Here is a 22,250-nt window from a genome sequence, read left to right as displayed (position 1 = left end):
ACTTCCTCCTCCAGAGTAAATACACGTGGACACACAGCATACTGACAGCCAAGGTAACTATGGACTGAACAGCTGAATCTACTAATGATGAACACCAGTCACGGCGCTTGAGTTGACTTGGGTAAAACCTTATCTAAAACCTTTTGCAAAATAATCAATTGACAAATTTGTTTTCTTTATCCCTAATTTAGTGCTAAATTTTTTCAAATATATTAAAACATAAGGTGTATAAAAATGATTTTATACACAAACAGTAGCAGAAACATGTGAACTCTGAAATGTGATTTACCGTCACCTGTGTTCTGAGAGTTTGTGTCCCCTTCCTGCGGCTCTGGTGACATCACCATCTGAAGCTGCTCCTCTTGCTGCTGCAGTCGGTCGACCATGGCAACAATGCAGTTGATGCTCTTTCCGACATTCAGCCACACCCTGTCCTACACAAAAACAAGCACATATAAAAACTGGAATCATACAACGCTGTCGGAAACACGCAGACATCACACACACTCCAACTTGCCCACTCCTCCTCGTCGTACTCCGTGTCATGTCGGCCACCATCCTGCTCCTGATCGGCGGGATAGTTCTCACACAGCAGCCCGTTGCTGTGGACGTGGCTGCTGTTGGCGTTTGCGATGCACTGGTTATGGATCTCCAGCAGGGCGCATTTTACCAACTCCTCTTTGAGCGCTTGCACAAACTGCTTGGTCTGGCAGACGACAAAGTATGGGGAAACATCAGATTTCTTGGTGTCCAAACGACTGCCGGTTAGCTGTATTCTTCTTATTCCTTCCTCACCTGTTCCATCAGGCTGCCCAGGACTTGCCGCAGCCGGGTGGCGTTCAGCTCCTGCGCGACGGAGAGCAGCTCCTCTGCGAGCCCGAAGACCAACGGCTGCAGCTGGGCCATCCTTGTCAGCAGCTCCTTGGCTCTAGAGCTCTCCTCCTGGGAGTAAGAGACACAGCTGGAGAGGAAAGAAAGGAGGACGAGGAAAACTTTACCAACAAGCTAAACTGAAAGAGAATGAAGAGTCCAACAAGTCCACCTGTGTAGATTACACACTCGGGATGTTTACAACAGATAACAACATGAATTTCTATTGAATCCTTGACTGCAACATTTTGGCTTTTTAAAACCAGATGTGAAGGACATGGGTTACATCCAAGACTACTGCGCTCTCGTAATCTAGCAGATTTAGCCTAGGCGGTCGATTTAACTCTAGGTGGGGCCATTATTTCCAAACTAAACATGTTGTAATCAACAAGACGATTGATGCTATAAACTCATCACAGAGTTTACTGGGGTCAAAGTGAGAAGTAGGATTATTTTTGCATTCTATAAAATCGATTTCCCCAAAGCTCTGCCTGAAAACGTGCTCAGCCTACGAGCACCGTGATGTCCCCCTATGGTCAGGACATTTCTGTACTTAAACCTCAAGCTGAGCATTTTAGAGTTAAAGTTCACCATTAAGTATTTATCCTTCATGACACGCTTGTTAGACACTACAGTGACTGATATAGTCAGATAGTGCCATTCGCTCTTCTGAAACTGTTCAGTCTTTTAAATCTCGTTTAAAGACCCATCTTTTTACTCTGGCTTTGATGTAAGATAGTTTGATTATCATTTGGTTGGTTTCTATGTTTGTCTCGTCTTGCGTTGTATTTGTCTTATTTTATTTTATTTTTTTTTTATTTATTCATTTTTTTAATTTGTGAAGCACTTTGATCAAAACTGTTGTTTTTAAATGTGCTATATAAATAAATTTTGATTGATTGATATTAGGGCTGCCACAAACGATTATTTTGATTGTCGACTAGTCAATGATTATTTTTGCGATTAATCCACTAATCAGATAATGCATCCATTGAGCGTAAAACGTACAGCTTATTGCACCAGCAGCATCTGCTCTTATATAACTATCATTAGCTTACAGCTTTAAGTGTTTAAGGTATGTGCTAACTAAAAATAAAGACAAGATGATAGTTTAATTTTTAATGAAATCTGCAGATTGTTTCGGTGAAGTTTAATAAACTCCTTGCTATCTAAAATATAACAGGACACCGGAGTATATTCTCCAGCATCTCACACTTCTGATAATCAGCTGTCTGCTTTTATTCAGCTGTGTAAAAACTATAACTTTAATCTCAGCCAAACCGATTTACTCAGGAACAAATAAAATACTGAAAAAAGCCAAACAATAACAGTAGCGAGTAGCAAAAGACAGCGGTGGGCTTGAAAATGATTTTCTGGGAGTCCGGTGTTCTCACGGGCTCTAGTAGTGATGGGTCGTTCGCGAACGAAATGGCTCTTAGAGCCGGATCTTTGACGTGAACGACGCGAGCCGGCTCCTTATCGCGAGCTGTCACGTGGTTTTTTTTTTCCCTTTCTCTCAGCCTCTCCCTCTCTCTCTCGCACTTTTTTTCCGCTTCACTCTGCACGCGAGCCTTGTGCTTTACGCTGGGCAGAGGGGGGGAGGGGCGGTAGTTACACTCAGTAGCATAGGAACAGAGCGGGAGGGAGAGAGAGAGAAAGAGAGCCAGGGACAACAAGGTCGCATTAGAAAGGTATAGTAATCATCCACAACTATTTTCAGTTGCAGATGATAACGGATTCAGAAAGTTTATTCATGCAGGTCCATATGACAGAGAATGTGCATCTTCTTTTTGTTTTCATATTTTAATTTATATTTAATTGTGTTGTGGTTTGCAGTGTTTTGTGTTGTTTCACTTTAAATTTGTAAAAGGAAAAAGCTGAAAATTGAAATAGTTAAAATTTGAAATGTGAATAGTTGATTTTTGTATTATATGATTTATTTATTACATTTTATGTGGAGTGAATAAATAAAAGTATATTTACGGTGGCCCCTAGAGACAAAGCACATACAAACTTCAAATCACGTACAAACTCCAAAACACGTAAAAACACGTACAAACTCCGAAGTACGTAAAAACTCAAAACACGTACAAAAGACAACAGAAGTGCTCCAGGGCGCAGTGTTGAGCTTTTGTTACCGAGTGGCTACACAAGCCAGCAAGTACCAACGACCGGATTTGGTGTGTGGTAGTAACAGGTAAATGAATTTTTTTTTTTAAATTATTTGAATATATATGAGTGCCTGTGTATAAATACACAAAAAATACACACATGGTTTCAATTGTGTAATTTAAGTGATCTGCTTTGGAAGTTCAGTTCATGCTAGAAATGTGTTTTGGAGTTTGTACGTGTCTCTAGGGGCCACCGCATATATTTATATATAAACATATATAAATAAAACCACTTTTTTTAACGTTAGTAATTCCTTTTGTGCATAATTTTATATTATTGTTAATAATAAATTAATTAAAGCAACAAAACAACCTGAAGAGCTGGTTCAGAGCCGAAAGAGCCGGCTCTTTTTAGTGAGTCGAACCGAAAGAGCTGGATCTCTAAAAAGAGCCGGAAATCCCATCACTAGGCTCTAGTGAGCCTTGCCCCCGGATAGCTATCGAGCTAGTGGGTAACAGACGTCTCCGAAAACGTAGTTGCGCTTTTGAAAATATGTGGTGTCTTGATAAACTGAGAAGATATTTGAGATTTCCACAGTTACATTCTCGCCTGAAAATATGTTTAACGTTTATTTTGTGACCCAGAAACAATAATAAGAGTAATATTAAAACTAACTAGCTGCCACCATTGTTGGAAACTGAGCTGGGCTGCGCTATCAATTCTGGGACACAGCTTCTTCTTCTTCGGGGTTTAACGGCAGCTGGCATCCTTGTACATGCAGTGCTGCCATCTTCTGTTTCAGTCCGTTATTACACTCTTAAATCCTACTACTTATTCCTGCGTCTTTTGGGATCTTACAAAGCTTCAAACGACGCGTCGACTATTAAATCAGTCATCGACGATTTTAATAGTCGACGTAATCGTGACTAGTTGACTAATCGACTAATCGTTGCCCTAATTGATATTAAACCTCAATGCAGAAAAAACACAGCAAATTTGATTTGATTGGTTTGCACAGTCTCCAGTTTTCACATGTGGACACACAAATCTGTTTTTATCTCTGTGAATCAATAAAAACAGACCAGAGCTGGAGATGCCTCTTTATGCAATACAGTGATGCCTCACTGTAACGCAGATCACTTTTCGGTTATTTGTTTTTGTGTGTGTGTGCAATTTTGCTTTTTTTGTTTTTTTTGTTAGCACATTGTGTTCTGCGTCCTGATTGGCTCTAGACCATTGTCAATCAATCTCATGTCGTGTCTCCTGCACAGTACAGAAAGTGTTCACTTTGTCAAATTTATCTAAATCATTGATCGCTAGCAGTGTGACTCTGAAGTGCTGTACTGTATGTTTGTAAGTTTTCTCCCCAACAAACACAACAATGTCCACAAAACATTTTGCAGCGTCAAAGACACCTGCGGGTTCCTTAAGTTCATAATACTGGACTTATTTTTCTACAAAGGTTTGAACTTGGAGAGTGTTTCAACAAGAGAGAAAAGTGTGAAAATGTTCGAGTCTGAGAAAAGTGTATAACGTGTGTAGTGAAGCGTTTTACAGCCTTAAAACATCTATAACAACTGTAAAAAAATAAAGGTGGCTACTTCGCAGATTTCACCTACCGCTGGTTATTTTTGGAACGCAACTCCCGTGATAAACGAGGGACCGCTGTATAACACTGACTAACATGTTCTTATATTTCTCTCTCCTACAGCAATGGACAAACGTTTTGTTAGTGGCACAAATTTGGTGTTTGACACACTAAATCACATTAAGATCTGGGGATAAATCCAAAATGTTAATTCGATGACCTCTGTGTCACTTGGACCTAGGGGTGTGTTTTTATAATCGATTTATCGATTAAAATCGATTCTGGCTTGGATAACGTGAAATTGATTCATTAAAATCCTGAATCGATTTTTTAATATAAATTTATTTTGCCCAAAATGACAGAATCTCTGGTGAAATCTGACAAAATTTCAACAACCACCAAACAGCTAAAACAGTAAATGCGAGCAGGAACACGGATTCTGCACAAAGACGCAAACACAGCGCGGACCCGCGGATCAGAATCAGTGAGATGTCGCCTTTCTCACCTCTTCTTTCTCTCTGTACTGTTTTCTGCATTAATCGCTTGCTTGTTATGCACAAGTCTACCGTTGTTTACAGCGCTGTCGGCCGCTGTTTTTTTTCCCGTTTACATACTTCTGAAAGGAAAACCTAACTTCTGCAGTTCAATACTGAACAAATTTAAACTTTTTAAAATTATGCAAAATGCAAAACGCTTAGCCGTGTCTCTAATAAAACCGCTGTAATGTCAGAGGTAACATTCATATGTTCATTAATGGTTTTCTTTCGTTTTTGATGTACTGCAGAATATTTTTCTGCTGTGATGTTCACACCTTTGATAAAGTCTTGCATGTGTCAGCTTCCTTTTTATAGATACAAAAATATGTAAATTTACTGATCTGAATTATAATATTTCTGACTGTCAAAATTTCCCAGATTCAAATCGAATTGAATCGAATCGAATTTAATCGAATCGTGGATCGAATCGATTCTAAAATCAGTGACGATACCCAGCCCTAGTTGGACCTTCTGCCTCGTTACAATCTTACATTGTGCTGGAAAATCGCTCGTCGAAGTTTTTAGTGTCACACAGTGTGATTTACTTAACGCAGGAACGATCGTCACCAATTATTTGCGCTAAATTGTCACCAATTTGTGGCAATGAGAAAACTTTTTATTCATGAGTTCATGTTTATAGATATTTAACTTGTGTTCAGCTCAATTTAATTTACAGCAAGCATTTACAATCTCTTTAACTCTAAACGTACATCACGGCCATTCATCCCTCTGCTGTGTGCAGACTGAGATAATTCCATAAAAATTAAAGCATCAGTGCGCCGACTCCACAATGCAGCAACGCTAATCCCGACAGAGTTGAGATTATAGAGATTAACCGACAGCAGCCAACAATATTATGTTTGAGTGTGACGCTGTTGGAGGAAGGAGGAGAAAGAGAAAATAAAGGGTGGAGGTGGAGACGTTACCTTTCCCTGAGGTTTGTATGTTTCCTGAGGAGTTTCTTCAGCCCTCCGTGTTTAAAGGCCTGGTGATGATCGGCCGCAGCACCAAAGGTTATAACGTCATACCAAACACCTGAGGACAGAGATGAGTGAGTGAGAGAGCTTTGTAGCATCTACAGCACAGAGAGAGAGAGAAAGGTGAAGATGGAAACAAAACACTTTATAATAACCATCATCAGTAAATCATAATGTGGTGTTCACAGCTGCTACATGATACATGATAATGCCTACAAACTTGTAAACAATTCCAATTAAACCAGTTTAACCAGCCACATAAAGTTCATAGATGATGTTTAGGAATGTTTAAAGTAGAGATGGACCGATCCGATATTACGTATCGGTATCGGTCCGATACTGACCCAAATTACTGGATCGGATATCGGCGAGAAATAAAAAATGTAATCCGATCCATTAAATATCAAAAAAGCACCTCACAAAACTTGCTACACAACGTAGCACGTCGCAGCAGTGTGCATCACGTGATAGAGCGGCTGTGTGTATTTGTAGCCTGCTAGCAAACCAGCATTTCATCTCCGAGGAAGTTTTCCCAGAGAGAAGTAAAGCAAGTGTGTAAGTTCATCTCTGAATGTTTGTAAAGCTTATGGAGCGACTGCATCTCTCTCTCTCTCCTGCTGCTACTTCAATCGTGAAACTGCTTAATGATCAGCTGATCAGCTTTTCTGTCGCGAGTCCGTCTCTCTTCTTAGTTTTTGGCCCACTTCTCACCAGAAAGAGGAAACCAGCGGCTGAACAACAGCAGCACGTTTAAGCTTGATAAGCTGTTGTTAGAATTTATTTATTAATACTTTCTACACCAGGATCTTTTTCTACGTAGCTGACGGCTGGTAACTGTGCAGGGGCGGATCTAGCAAAGTTTAGCCAGGAGGGCCGATAGGGCATGAACAGGGAAAAGGGGGCACAAAGACATACTTTTCTTTCTTATTCTCATTTAAAATGTCGAGCTTTTAATAAATAATTATCTGAATCTTACACCCAAAGTTTTAATCTGATGTAAAATATATAGAAGTCCATTACTGTATATAGTAACTGTTAAGTCTAATATACCCTAGTAAGCTATAGTACTTTTTCCTTTGGGAAGATACCATCTGTGCAGTCTGCAGTTCTGTTGAAGAAAGATGTTGAATCTATTTAATTATTCTTGAAAAATAATTTATTTTTGTGCATTTTCCCCCTGCATCAAATTAAAGTTGATTACATCGATTAAGCATCATGAGGTGGAGGGTGGTTCCCTATTTTTTTTTTGCTGGGAGTTTGCAACCCTATTAGTTAGGTTGTTTAATATTTCTGCTAAGTACTCTTTAAAATACCAGAATAGGGAGGATGGAGTAGGTTTAAGGTTATTAGTTTGATCAGTATTGCTGAACTATGAAATATTTTGGGCGCAGTGTATTTTTTACATACAGGTATAACAGAATAGCTTTAGTGTTGTTATTTATTTAAACTTGAGTATGAACTTATACAAAATGCTGCAAGATATTAAAAAAAACGTTTTATTGATTAAAAAACACACTATATCGGATTCATATCGGTATCGGCAGATATCCAAATTTATGATATCGGTATCGGTATTGGACATAAAAAAGTGGTATCGTGCCATCTCTAGTTTAAAGTAAGCCAGTGGCAGTAGTACCAGTCTGTGAACCTTTGTACCCCATTTCACTCACCCGTTTCATTTTTACTTTTGCTTTCAGCGGCTGTTTACTTTAGGAAAACCTGTGGTGTGAGTTACTATAAAACAGCCTCCGACCGAGCGCTGTCTCGCTGTTCATACCACACATGCACCACAGGCCTGAAGGAGGAGGAAGCCGCAGACTGAGACAACAGCCGCGTTGACATAAAATGTTATTTTCTGCTTTTATTCACACAACCAACATAAAGGGGAATTACAACACTACTAATGATGGCAAACATTATTTATTATTAACAGTAAAATAACTACTTGTCTGATGGTTATTGTAAAGTCTCATCAAAAGTCAATAAAAAATAAACAACAGAAATAAGAAGCAGTTAAAGAAAGTTCGGTTATGATTTAGAAACACTTAAATAATATTTCAATATTTGGGCATTTTTAATTTATGTCAACATAATGTATAACAAATACATCTTTTTATTCTTATTTATCAGCATCGACTGGGATGCAACAAAAACCTGCAGTAATTTACCTGCAAGCTGTTCACAAAACACCATTGAAATTAGAGGGACACACTTGTAACTGCTGCAAACGGGAGCAGGAAAGCGTGCTGCACTGTGAGACGCTTCATACCGTGCAAACAGGACACAGCATCAAAGATGGCTACCGCTGTCAGAAAGCGCTGTACGGTACTCTGCAGGGCGAATCTGCTACGTAACGCTAGAATGATACAGTTCTGCCACAATTAACCGCAGTCAGTGTGGAGCGGTTACCACCGAATACTGTTACGACTTGACGCGTGAGCCACAACTACAATTAGAGACTGATGCTACAGCTTTTAAACCAACAACAGTCTTATTGAAACCTCTCGATGTTCAATTTTACAGGTAACGTGTATAGCTTAAGCTATGATTAGATACATTCATGGGGTGCACTTTGGTCCGAGTCTGTGCAGATGTCCACATGTTTTTGTAAACCTGTGACCTCATCTGCAGAGAATTTAAATCACAATCCAAATATGTAGTTCCAACCTTTAAACCAGGGGTGTCAAACACGAGACCCGGGAGCCAGAATAGGCCTTGAAAAGACTTAAAGCTGGCCCACTGGATGACTTCTAAACTTCTAAAAAAGCTAAATAAGTTAGCTTTTTTACTTTTAACTGTATTTTCATTGGTTTTACAGCTTTTTCTATTGATAAGGGTCCCCACCCCTGGGGTAGTATGAATTCATACCACACACTACAGCAGAGTAATTAAGTAATCGATAAACAAGGAAATGACAGTAAAGTTCCTGTTTTTTTATCATTTACCACAGAAACGTCTTTTTTTATTCTTTATATTGAGTCAACAGAGGGAAAACAAACCCCCCCAAAAAACAACCTTTTCTGTGAATTAATTTAAATTCTTTAATTAAAGGACAATCTGGATGATCCACTATCAGAACATTTTCTGTAACTTTAAATATTTCTCATGTAGTTTCACTGAGCCCACGATTTAAAATGAGTTCGACTTCCCTGCATTAAACAGTCTCTGTGAGGCCAGCGGTGGTTTCAGACACCAAATCATACGTTCGCTTTGAAATGCTCGTCTCTAAGAAGCAGGAGGCTCACGGATGTACCTGTGCTGTCGGGACTGGTGACCTCCATCCTCTGCGTGTGTAGGTTGGTTGGAACAAACTGAAGGTGTCTGTCTGACTTACTGGTGCTCGACTTAAAACAGGATGAAGCTGCGGATATATCAGGATATATCAGTTCTGTGTACTTCCAGATAGTATCTGTGGAAAAAGCTAAAATCCGCATGAAGATCACGTGACCTCACCTGAGACTTTTTCGAGCTCAGCGAGCAGTTCCTGATAGCAGCCGGTCACGTGGTTACAGTGGCTGAGGACATCATGGCGAAGGCCATCCCAGTGGGGTGAAAGGTCACCGAGTTCCTTCACTTCCTGAATTCTAACAGGAAAAAAAAACTTCAGGCTGAAAGAAACAAAGAGTTTCAGTCTGTTTTTTCTACTCTTGGATTTTTATGATGTCATAGGCAGGTGATATCCTTGACATGATGATCTCACAGAAGCCCCGCCCACCTGCTGTTGTCAGGGGCAGCTGAAAACAGTGGTTGTCTAACTTTTGTTGCGTGTAATAACATTACACCCACAAGTTTGAACTACTAAAGAATAAACTTCAGTTTCAAGTTGATTTTGATCCGGTACCTGAGTTCAGGTTATTGAGATAATAGATTAGTTCTGAAGGGTCGTTTTCTTACAGACTTTTATTTTTGCATAGAAATTAAAAAAACCACAACCTATTTGCATATATATATGTAAACCCAGCCAAAAATAACATCATGAACAACTTCCAGGAAGCACAGTGTGAAAACATGCACGACCACATTATCTCATCTCTGCAGAGATGCACTAATCTAAGGTTAGAATCGGATATCCATCCAGTCCTGACTCAACGTGTTGGATCTGTGTCAGCATGCCGACTTATGGACACGTTTATTTCAGTTCTATGTTGTCTTGTGTTTACTTCAGCATGTAACAGCAGCTAGCAGAGAGCTAACATAGCTTGGAGGAAGTTAACATCAAAGACTCAGCAGTTTGGGCTAAACTAAGAACTTTTTCAAGTTGTTTAAATGTACATTTTATTTACACAAGCATAGTAAACATGTCTGCTTATGTAATCATCAGAAATGCATATACTGTCAAATAAAACAAGACTCAAATGTTAGTAATCACCCCCTGAAGGCCCAGTCTGAGCAAAGAACAAGCCCTGCATACCTGTTTGTATGTTCCTGTATGAGCAAGCTCAGTAACTGTTTGGGTAAAGAGAAAGAAAGCGGCGTCTCTGACATCTGTTCCCTGACCAGCAGCCACCTCTGATCTTCTGTCTTAAACCTGTTCACCTTAGAGACCTGAGCACACAGCACTGCACACACACACACACACACACACACACACACACACACACACACACACACACACACACACACACACACAGGTTAAGGATGGAAAACTGATATAAAAGCAGAAAAACATATCCTGTCAACTGTGTGCCTCACATGCTCTCATCATCGGACTGTTGTCTTTGTCGTGGACAGAGCCGTGAATACTGTCACACAGCGTGGAACACTGGGGCAGGAAAACGGAAAGAGAGAAAGTAGGTCAAACATAATTTGTTATTATTTATCTCTTTTCTTGCACTTTTAAATGAAAGCTAGACTGGACAGTGATAAAGCAGCTTCACTGTGACTCATCTACCAACCTAGACCTCAAATGTGCCAGAAAGAAAACCACAGAGCCAACTGTCGACTTGAGACGAGTCCACGGTGCTTCAAACAAGCACCACTGAAAGAGAAAGACAACTTTGTGCTACCTTGTGTTCAGAAGGAGTTTGACTCTCGCTGTCTCCCTCCATCTGCACGCGGGACACCCGCACCTCCCCCACCTCGTTCACGCCATCCATCGTCCTGATGAAGAAAGAGTTGACACTTCATATTCAAAGAAAAAAAAAAAATCACAAACATGTAAAGACTGAGCGGTAAGGGTACCATGAGTAGGGCATTTGATGCTAATTAATTCAACAGAATTCATGAACATATCAGAAATATGGGAAGTACAGCGCTGTGGGAACACAGACTCTGCCTCGTATGTGGATTTGCTCACATGGACAGTCACTCCTGAGAGGCCCACTGTGAGCCAAGAAAACCTGATTCACTTTTCAGTTCCTCTTCATAGTTCAAATTCATAAATTTGGAACGGACCAGTGAACACAGGGGGACATATTAAAATATTTCAAACCAAGCCTTCTGAGAAAGAAGACAGCAGAGCGACTAGTGGGGAAAGCTAGAGAGACTGAATGAAAAACTAACTAAAAATACAACGACTGGCAAGACAAAGCTTCAATCACCTGCTACCTGATTCACCAATGAAACAAACGGGAAGAAAAAAATAGAAAGTTAGGTATACAAGGCTAACCTGAGCCACAATCAGCTAACGAGAAAGACGAAGCAACTACAGAGAAGACAAAAGTTACTCAAAACAAGATTACTAGACAACTTAAGGTGGTCAGAAACCAGAGAACCAACAATCCAACACTAACCATAAACAAACTGCAACTATCAAAAAGAAGCTAGTGAAAAAAACATAGTAGAAACATAAGAAAAGTTCAGGAGGGAACATGTTTAAGACGATAAAGTAACAATTAGCTGGAAATGAAAAGTTACTTAAACAAAATAACTAACTAGATGGTAAAAACAGAAACAATAAATGAAAATACAGATGGAGACAAAAACGAATTATTAACTAGAGAACTGAAGCTCCTAGAAACAAAATTACAAGCAATACACTGCTAAACAGAACAACGAGGCAATGCTAAAGAGCAAGAGAACTGGAGTAGAAATAGATACTGCACACTTTTATGGCCTCCAGGCGTTAATTTTCCTGTTGTTTTTTTCCACTGATGTTTCAGAAAATTCTTATTTAAAGAGTTTTAAGCATTGAATCAACCCAGAGAGTGATTGGATAACATCTGGCAACAAGCAACGTGAGGGGAAAAAAAATGTGTATTCCCTTACTGGTTGAGGTCATTCACATGACACTTGTCACAGTAAGGCGCACGGTGCTGCACCAGGATTAGCTTTTTGCAGGGTTGCATCACAGTTTTTCAAGCTGAGTGTTTGAGAGTGTTTGCAAACAAGTTGCCATCTTCAATGCAAACTAGAACAACCAAAGCAACGACAATTAGGTCATTGCAAGCTCTTTGTGACCAGTTTCAATTAGACAATTTCGTGGTACATGTGCAAAGACAATAACGGACTATTCTTTTCTAGATAACACGTATTCACCAGCGACCGCTTGCCAATATACATTCTTCCTTAAGCTTCAGCTACACAGGACTACACAGGACTAGGGACCAGTCAGGGACCTCCTGACCCCCTGATAACCCTAAAAATAAAGCTAAATATTAACAACAGAAAGACAAAAAAAAAAGGTACTAAGAAACAAATCACCATTAAGATAATCAGGAACCAACATAAATATGAAGTAATGGCTACCAATTACACAATAAGCACCAGGAAAAGTTAACTAAAGACAAAATAGCACCTCTAAATGATAGAAGAACCAACAAAACACACAAGACTAGCTAAGAAATTCCATTAAGGTGGTAACAAATATTTCTGGATAAAGATGCCTTGCTTTTGTAAGTGTATTTGAAATGCTTCTTTATGAAGTCACAAAAATTTGCAGTTCTGCCAGCCTGCATGAGGTATGTGTTAGTAGTGAGGCACACCTGGATACAACATGCCAGCACAGACACACCTACTGCACTCCGCCTGCTCATGCCTGGACCGCGCTCTGGATCTATGCCTCTCTCTCCTCGTCTTCATTCTTCCTGTCCTCCTTCGATCTCTCGGAATTTGCTTTTTCATCTAATCTAGTCTTTACGGCTGCTCGTCTGTCTCTCTAAAGATGCTGTGGTGACAAAACAGGAAGGAGCTGCCTTTTTCGACTTTCTACAGAGGTGGAGCCCCACGCTCTCTCCTCACTTCCTCTTGCGGTCTACAGTATCTAAGCAACGGACAATCCTGGAAGCTTTTTATGACGTGCAATTCGTTGGAAATGGGGTAAAGCTGGGAGAGAGCATGCATGGTTAGGAAAAGAGTGTGTGCAGAGCAGGTAAACTTAAAACGAACTTCAGATGCCTGCAGGGTGGATTTCATAGGAGCTTAGGTTAGGGAAAGTTGTTGATGAGTTAAACCATGCAGAATAGTGATGAAAGGTTAGTAAAACTGGATAAGGGGGACACAGAGTAATTATAAACTTTATTTTAAGAGAAGATTTGATGAATATGGTTAAAAGGGGAAGATTTAAGTGTGTTTACCTGAGGCTAAGAGAGACGTGAGGCTCCTTGACCCTGAGCAGATCTCTGATAGAGAACGAGGTAAAACCCAGGAAGCTCCTCTGAGACAGAAACAGAGCAAGACAGTTGTTTCATCTCACATCAAACTGCTTTTTCATTGTTTAAATTCTCTTCGTGACTCACATCATAGCTATATAAATATATCCCATTTCCGCTGACAACAAGCTCTGTGTGAAAACATCAGCTTTAAAGTAGATTATGATGATAAGACGTGTTTCAACTTGTGTTTTTTAGAATCAGGTCAAAAACATCGACTACACAGTTTCACATTTCAAACCATGTATAACATTAACACTTAACCATAACGTGAACTCTAATAGCCTCATCTGACAGTGTGGCTGCAGACTGAGAGACTCAAGGACAAAACCTTCTTCTTTTAGAGGCCTGATGGTTTTCCTTAATAACAAATAAGAAGCAGCACTACTTATATATCTCATGTCACTGGAGATTGAAGCTTATCCTGGCAAACACTGGGTGAGAGCCAGCGTGTACCAGAGGAGTAAAAATACCCACAGTTTGGTTCAAAACGCAACTTTTAGGCACAGTTTAGGTTTGACACGCTGACTTCACAGCTTCCAACAGACCAGCAGGCCTTTACTAGGCTACAGTAATACCACAAAGAGGACCTTTGTAGTGCAGTCACGATCTCAGTTTCAGAACTCTTACGCCCTAGAAAGCCTTCACAGGTCAGTTTGGAATCAGCACATAACCGTGGGAAGAAGCACACGGGGAATTTCACAAACTGGTTTTGTGAGCAAAATATAGTCACTGACTAAAAGCTACTTCCAGCTGCCCCGTCTTTCACGAGGGGTCACCTACTGCAGCATGCATCTCCTTGTGTTTGACTGGGCAGATTTTTACACAGAATGGCCCCAAAGGGATCTGGGTTGTAAATAGGGCTGCCACGATTAGTCGACTAGTCACGATTACGTCGACTATTAAAATCGTCGACAACTAATTTAATAGTCGACGCTTCGTGTGACGCTTTGTAAGATCCCAAAAGATGCAGGAATAAGTAGTAGGATTTAAGAGTGTAATAACGGACTGAAACAGAAGATGGCAGCACTGCATGTACAAAGATGCCAGCTGCCGTTAAACCCCAAAGAAGAAGAATTCATAGCGCAGCTGTCAACAATGGCGGCAGCTAGTTAGTTTTAATATTACTCTTATTATTCTTTCTCGGTCACAAAATAAACGATTAACATATTTTCAGGCGAGAATGTAGCTGTGTAAACCTCAAATATCTGCTCAGTTTATTAAGACACCACATATTTTCAAAAGCGCTCCGACGTTTTCGGAGACGTCTGTTACCCACTAGCTCGATAGCTAGCCAGGGGCAAGGCTCACTAGAGCCCGTGAGAACACCGGACTCCCGGCAAATCGTTTTCAAACCCACCGCCGTCTTTCGCTACTCAGGTTAAACATGATATATAAGTCACTTAGATAACTTAAAAATGTTATTGTTTGCCTTTTTTTTTAAAGTATTTTATTGGTTCAGTTCGGCTGAGATTAAAGTTAGAGTTTTTACCCAGCTGAATAAACGTCAAGCAGATTAAACTCCATTGAAACAATCTGCAAATGTCATTAAAGTGTAATAAACTCTCATCTTGTCTTTATTTTTAGTTAGCACATACCTTAAACACTTAAAGCTAGAAGCTAATGATAGTTATATAAGAGCAGATGCTGCTGGTGCAATAAGCTGTATGTTTTACGTCCAATGGATGCATGATCTGATTAGTCGACTAATTGCAAAAATAATCGGTGACTAGTCGACTATCAAAATAATCGTTTGTGGCAGCCCTAGTTGTAAACCACTACACTATGGAGCCACACACTGACAGAGCCAGAGAGTAACACCAGTGCTATGGTTTCACTGTGCATTTCTTCTGCACCTAAAAATGAAACAGACCTTTACAGCACCATCATATTTGGCCTATTTTAGATCTTGAACTTTCCAAAGTACTTAGTGAAAGCCTCTCTTTCCTCTGCGACTCCATACTCTTACTGCTGGGTGGATTCAAACACCAAAATCAAGATTGCAATGATTTTGGAAAACAAAAGCTGTCTAACGGTGAATGGATAAACAGGCCTTCCTCTACACTCAACAAAGATGTGAGGTACTCAGTCTTCTCAGCTGAGACTATGTGCGTACAGCGTCTTTCCTTTTAATTGAATTCTGTGTTAGGCAGCTTGTGCCCGTCACTACACAAACCACAGCTGCAACTGCACAGGCCAAAGTTTATTAAGAACTTAAAGCGATGTTCAGGCCAGATTAAAGCTGTACAACACGTGCCCTACGATGTCAGAGCCGGGCTATAATCAGGCTGATATCATGCAGTCTGAACCCGACGAAACAGAGCCACAGAGTAAAGGCTCTGCTGTGAGCACAAACCACAGTGACGGTGAAAACTATATAACTCTTAGCCAAACAGCCCTCGCAGGGAAGACGTATTCCACTCCAAGGTATGTACAGAGCTGTCACACACTGGAATACGAATTAATAAAGGACCAAATACACATCCAAACTCATCATCTCCACAAGGTCACGGCCCTGTTATCAAAAATCCCCACGGCAACGACACTGAAATCATTCGGCTGCCATGACGATAATCGGAAACTCAGAGGATTACCATGACGAGTGAAAATCACTCAAATCACCCAAAAACACACACAAACACACACCACACTGAAGACAAAGTGAATGAAGCTGCATTTACTTCAGTTGTCTGATATCTTTTATTACATCAAACATGCATTCATTTCACTGAGTCTGAGACTTTTTTAAGCTGATATTCAACAGAGGCAACCATCAAATAAATAAAAATACACAAATAAATAAAAACAGCAGACATAAAAAGAGACCAACCCACACAGAAAGTAGCTCCCACGGGAGGATTCATTCATCTGAGTAATGTTTGTACAAACATCTAATGAATTTGGATATCTGGCCAAACATTTTGTGACAGGTTTTCATTTCTGTGTGTAATGTAAGGCCGATAGTTTCAGATGCATCCTGCATCTGGTCCACAGCAAGCAGCAGTGTAGGCGTACTGATGCATCAACTTGCAGGAAATTTGGCCGCCTAGCCGAGAGACATAACGGCTTTCTTTGAGAAACCGAAAAGGAGGTTTAACCTTTTCATTTTTTAAACATGCTGATTTGCTTTTTAAGTTTCTTACTCAGTTCTTACCTTCCTTTTATTTGCTGGTTAGTTCTGGATCAAATGAATTCGTCTGTGAGTTTGTGCAGTGAAAACTGGTCGGTCAGAATAAGGCAGTCATTTTTTAATTGTTTAGGAAAAAAACCCAACAACACTTATTTGTGTGATTACTATATTTAGATTATCACAATGCAGGACATATTACAGCACACACGCTATGACGTGTTCTCATTGCTTCCCAAGAGCAGAGCCAGCCTGCAAACAAACTTTTCCTAAAGCCTTAAAACGTTCTTCAAATAAGTAGAAATTCATCTTTGTCAGAGACCTTTGTAGGACGCTGAAAAGAGAAAACCACTAAAAGACAGCCAGAAGGAAACCGGATATTGATGGGTTAACTTCAGTCATGCAAACGGTTGCCTCATTTCCTTGTTTGCAGCTCAAGGTTAGGGTTACAACACGCAAACATGCAAACACACACCGAGCTAATCTGTCTCACTCAGTTCTTGGGAAAAGCAAGAGGCTTTTAAGATTAAATGCAAATCACCATCAAACCTTGACACAAACACACACGACAATAAAACAATCTCTATTGTGTTATTTCCACAATAACGACATTGAACTGATGCATCATCTGCACCACCAGCTTATCAGGAAACAGCATCAGGGTTATGCAGCGATCACAAACAGGGCCGAAGCAAAACCCTGTATTGCAGAGTGTGAAAGACGAGGAAGTTAAGGTTCACATTTAAGCCTGAACAAGCATCAGCTGCGAGACCAAACATATATCAGTGTTTTATCAAAAAAAAGTCCCCTGTCTAAAACTAATTTCCTCTGGAATATCCCTTAAAGTTAAAAAAGCCCACTCAAGACTGTCAACCTTCCTCTACACATAGAGCATGTTTCCATTCACTTAGCGTGGTCTTAGTCACTATGTAAGCGTGCTGAGGGCTACTTTTGAAAATTTCCGGTCTCTAAACTCAGCTGAAGGCTCGTAGAAGGCTTTGATCTCTGCCTCAAAGACCATCGTCGGAAACCTGCGATAAACTGTGTATTTGCTTCTATTTTGTTTGTGCTTCAAAACAATAAGAATCGTCCAGTATTTGATGCCTGGCCGGTCAGGTCTGTGGCTAAAGTAGCTGACTGTAGCTTAGGGATGGACGGCTATCTATCAAAGCAGACACATCTCTAAATTTAATAAAGTTATATTTAATCCCTTACAGTTGAAACTATCCACAGAGACTGAAACAGATTTTTGTAGGGCTGTAAGCGGGCTTATTTCTGCTGCTAGTAAGGAGTTTTTAACATGGGAATCTACGGGGTTTGATACATGTGGACTTTCCCTACCTGTCCAGCAGAGATGCTGTGGCCGTCTCCTGGCGGTCGGAGACAGTCGGTGCATGCCTTCATGGCCCTCTGCATCCTCAGAAAGTTGTTTTTTTTAAAAAGTGACTTCCTGTTTCTGCTCTGACTCTCACTATTTCAGTCTATATTTCTTTCTAGGATTTCCTGCTTTCTAACATCAGCTGAAGATTTCATTAACCAGCTGAATCTATACAATGACACACAAAGGAAGTGAGTCACAGGTACACATCCCAATACATTAAGCGTGTGAACTTTTAAAACAATCAAACTTTTCTTTATTCTTAATATCAAACTGACTTTTTAAATAAGCTTCTGTAAGCTGCTGCCACCTCACCTGTGTCTGCTCATCAGTCTTTAAGGACATTTATTAATAGTTTAATGTCACTTTTCTAATGTAATGATTCCATGTTGCCAGGTGCTCACTTCATGCAGGCAGCTTTTACTGCAGTTTCATGCATTTAGATAAACACAGGTCCTACTGCCAGTACAATGCTGTGATTTGGTTGCAATCTCAAAACTGTACGCTCATTATTAACAAATATATTTGAAATGAATTTGAACCCAAAACAAAAGCAGATAAGTTTTACAAATCTAAACTGAAGCTGCTGCACAGACACACTGCTGGACAATCAGAAATACAGCCCAGCTACAGCACCTGCAACACTCATCTGCACCTGAACGCATCCTCGATGTTAAAGCCTATTTGATATTTTAACGCTGACTTTGGCAGCAGCTGCACGAGCAGATTTCTCCTGCTCGTGATGTATTTCCAAGCAGGCGTTCAACAAAACTGTGGATAAAACAAGAGAAACGTGAAGCAGAAGGAGAGCAGGTTCATTTGTCCAGGAACTAAGCGTCGCAGAAAACATCGAACACAAAAAATAAACTCAGTGTCGCCTTTGGTTGTCTCTTCTGATCCGTCTCCAGCTGAAAAGACCAACGCACACCGGCCGAGTATCCTCCCGCTCCCTCGTCCCTCCCCCTCCTATTTCGTCATGGCCGACTGGATTAAAAACACACGCCCCTGAGCATCATGGGAAACAATTGAACTGGCTGGCAGCTTGGAGTTTGGCAAAGAAGACGGAGGGAAAAGAGCTGAAAACGGAAATATTTGCTTTTCTGTAATCTCACTTTCTCTCTCAGCGGCTGTTCGAGTGTTACTCTTTCAACCAGCTGTGTGTGTGTGTGTGTGTGTGTGTGTGTGTGAGACAGATTAAGTGACCCAAAAGAGAAAGTGAGTGTGTGTGTGCTGAAAAGCTACCACTGCTGGTATTACACATGCACATAACCACACCACTAATCCTCTTAAACACACAATTTTTCAGACACACAGGAAAAACACACACCTGGAAACACACACTCACATATATACACTCACTGTTGTGGAATCGTCGCCATGGTAAATGGTGACTTTGATCCTGCAGTGTCGGTATAGCGGGAAGTCATCACAAAAGCACACTGATGTCAGAAACACACCATCATCTGATCCCTGAAACACACACACACACACACACACACAGACACACACACACAGAATGCAATTTGATCAATTCAGGGGGAAATAAAAAGCCTAACTTGAATCTAGCCTTAATATAACGCAGCTCATGTGCCACAAATGGTGTGTGAAAGAGGTTCTCACAAAAGTAGTAATAAAAGCGAATAACAGGACTTGGCAGCCTGTGTGTGTGTGTGTCTGTGTGTACCTCTGCTATCTCTGCGCTGCAGTGCTTCCTGACTGTGTGAGTGTGCGTGTCGATGACAGAGATGTGAATCTGGATTTTGTCTCTGATGATATCCAAACCGTGACACTCTGAGAGAAGAAGGGCCGTGGGAAAGACGTAAGGAACAAAAACACACGGTATGACACAGAAAATCAGCAGTGTTATAAATGAAAGCTTTAACAGTGTGTGTGTGTGTGTGTGTGTGTGTGTGTGTGTGTGTGTGTGTGGACATACCCACTGTCAGGTGCAGCGGCGATACTGTAGCAGCAGTTTCTGCTCCACCTGGTGGCCACAGAACAGCATTACATCAGCTGTGAACTATTCAAACCTGTTAGTTTAACACACATCCATGTGCTATTTTTATAAACCCTGTGGCAGCTGGGATAGGCTCCAGCCCAACCACAACCCTGATAAGGATTAGAGGAAGAGAATGGATGGATGGATGGATTGTCCACTGCTTATCTGGGTTCAGGTCATGTGGGCAGCAATAAATAAAATAAATAAAATAAAAAAGTATAATGTCTCTTTGACACTGAATTAAAACCACAAAAACTTCTTTGACCGACATGCTCACCTGCACCTCCATCATTGTCAGGGCTATCCGTGGTGGTTTGTGTGTGTTCCTGCGTGTGTGTGTTAATGAGCGTGCGCAGGTGTGTGATGCGTCTCCTCAACTCCTCGATGTTGGCGTCTCTCAGGCTGATGAGCCATGACGTGCACTCTGCAGAGCTGCTCGACTGCAGGAACACGGGAGGGTCGCCGCTCTCAAAGCCTCAACACACACACACTAACACATTTTACTGTGCTCACATAGTATGCGAAAAGGTTCGTTAATGTGTGTTTGTGTGCGTGTTACGTACTGACAGCAAGCCGTCTGCTATTGTGTGGAAGCTTCATGACGTTACATCTCTCCAGCAGCAACACCTCCTCCAGCTCACCGGCCTGCGTTAAAGTTTCACGTTTTCTCTTTAATAAAGAACAAAAAGACACGTTTCCTGGTTTTTTTGGTGTCTTTATGTTGACTCTCACCTGCTTCTTCAGGATGAACAGCAGGTTTCCTCTCAGACGGCAGAACCGCTCTGTGAGACCTGTGAAAGCACAGAACGGCTCACAGATTTCTGAACACTAAGATGGAAAAATCTGTCTAAAGGGAGCTCTGCAGAGCCGCGTTTTCTTTCATGACCTTTAGATTGTGAGTCAGGAAACTGTTCTACCGGTGGAGACTCAGAGGTTCCAGGAAGTAAAGTTAGAGTGAGTCAGGCAGGAGATGGAAACAGACGAAGATGACTGCAGAGCAGAAGAGAAAAGAGATACAAAACAAAGGAGAAGAAAACAACAGAAACATGAGAGATCAGGAGCGAACATACAAAAAACAGAACTAAAGATCAAAAAAGAGAACTAGTAAAAAAATAAAGACGATAATTAAAAAGAAAAAATAAGAAAATGAAGATGAGAGGCAAAAGATAAAAGAGAACAAAATAGAACAGAAGATAACAAGAAGCATAAACATTAGGACAAATAGGCGAGAAAAAAATAGCAAAGAAGACAACAAAGGACGACAAAGGAGAGCAAAACACTGCAGTGAAAGTGAAGTTAAATAAATAAAAAAGAGAACAAATGAAAAAAATATAAAGATTAGCTCCATTAGTCTAATACAGGTTATGATAAAGGAGAATAGAACTGATCAGAATCTCTTACCTGCCTCCTGCCGTCCGACCTGCAGCGTTCCTTCTTTCTGGAAGCTCCCAGATGTTTCTTCTTTGGACAGAGACAGCAGCTGGCTGCGGTTCACCCTCAGCTTCATCCTCCTCATCATCATCTGCCTGCAGACCCCGCCATTATGATCTTCTTCTTCATCACTATCCTCAGCATCATCAGGGTTCCGTGAGCGTCACTGCTTTCTAAACAGAAACACACAGAACGAACTAATGTTTAAAGTTTGCACTACAAAAAAACTGGAATATTCTGAGTACTGTGGCTATATTATTTAAGTAGCAATACTACTGCACACGGTTTACATACTTACATCCTTAAGCTAAGGCTTTGTGAAAACAAATACATGAACATAAAGCGGAACAAGTGCACCTGCACGGTGCCACACCAAGTTAATGCTTAACATCAGTTGTTGACATGACGGGAAAATGTTTATATAAACAACCAAAAACTCGACTAAATATTCGCACGTGAGATAAAGTGATTCACAAGTGTTTTCCGTTTTTTCCGTGTCTCTTACCGGTACAAAAAGTGGGTTTTGGAGGGGTAATGACCAACTTTACCAGCCGCGGTGTATTTGGATAGACTTAGCCAACACCATAGCAAAATAACGTTTGATCGAATCAAGTATCGCGAGAGTTGTCTGTCTTCCCAGATG

The 22,250-nt window shown here is 40.7% G+C and overlaps 1 protein-coding gene across 2 annotated transcripts in view; it reads right to left on the bottom strand.

Moving 5' to 3' along the window:
• The window catches only part of LOC146522881 (type II inositol 3,4-bisphosphate 4-phosphatase-like), a 41,734-nt gene extending 19,495 nt beyond the window's left edge, over positions 1-22,239 (bottom strand). For both annotated transcript variants that reach the window (XM_085154058.1, XM_085154057.1), the window contains exons 1-18: positions 22,113-22,239; positions 21,578-21,780; positions 20,909-20,967; positions 20,740-20,821; positions 20,454-20,651; positions 20,114-20,161; positions 19,862-19,968; positions 19,537-19,647; positions 13,598-13,677; positions 11,090-11,183; positions 10,776-10,845; positions 10,495-10,642; positions 9,537-9,667; positions 9,337-9,444; positions 6,033-6,141; positions 796-961; positions 518-706; positions 290-434 (exon numbers count right to left, since the gene is read on the bottom strand). In XM_085154058.1, the coding sequence (XP_085010184.1) occupies positions 290-434; positions 518-706; positions 796-961; positions 6,033-6,141; positions 9,337-9,444; positions 9,537-9,667; positions 10,495-10,642; positions 10,776-10,845; positions 11,090-11,183; positions 13,598-13,677; positions 19,537-19,647; positions 19,862-19,968; positions 20,114-20,161; positions 20,454-20,651; positions 20,740-20,821; positions 20,909-20,967; positions 21,578-21,698 (1,966 nt within the window). In that variant the 5' untranslated portion in view covers positions 21,699-21,780; positions 22,113-22,239. The remainder of the gene's footprint in view (positions 1-289; positions 435-517; positions 707-795; positions 962-6,032; positions 6,142-9,336; positions 9,445-9,536; positions 9,668-10,494; positions 10,643-10,775; positions 10,846-11,089; positions 11,184-13,597; positions 13,678-19,536; positions 19,648-19,861; positions 19,969-20,113; positions 20,162-20,453; positions 20,652-20,739; positions 20,822-20,908; positions 20,968-21,577; positions 21,781-22,112) is intronic.
• Between the last annotated feature and the right edge of the window lie 11 nt (positions 22,240-22,250).

Source organism: Neolamprologus multifasciatus, chromosome 3, assembly GCF_963576455.1.
Source record: "Neolamprologus multifasciatus chromosome 3, fNeoMul1.2, whole genome shotgun sequence".
Taxonomy (NCBI): domain Eukaryota; kingdom Metazoa; phylum Chordata; class Actinopteri; order Cichliformes; family Cichlidae; genus Neolamprologus; species Neolamprologus multifasciatus.
This window is presented reverse-complemented; position numbering and strand designations above follow the sequence as displayed.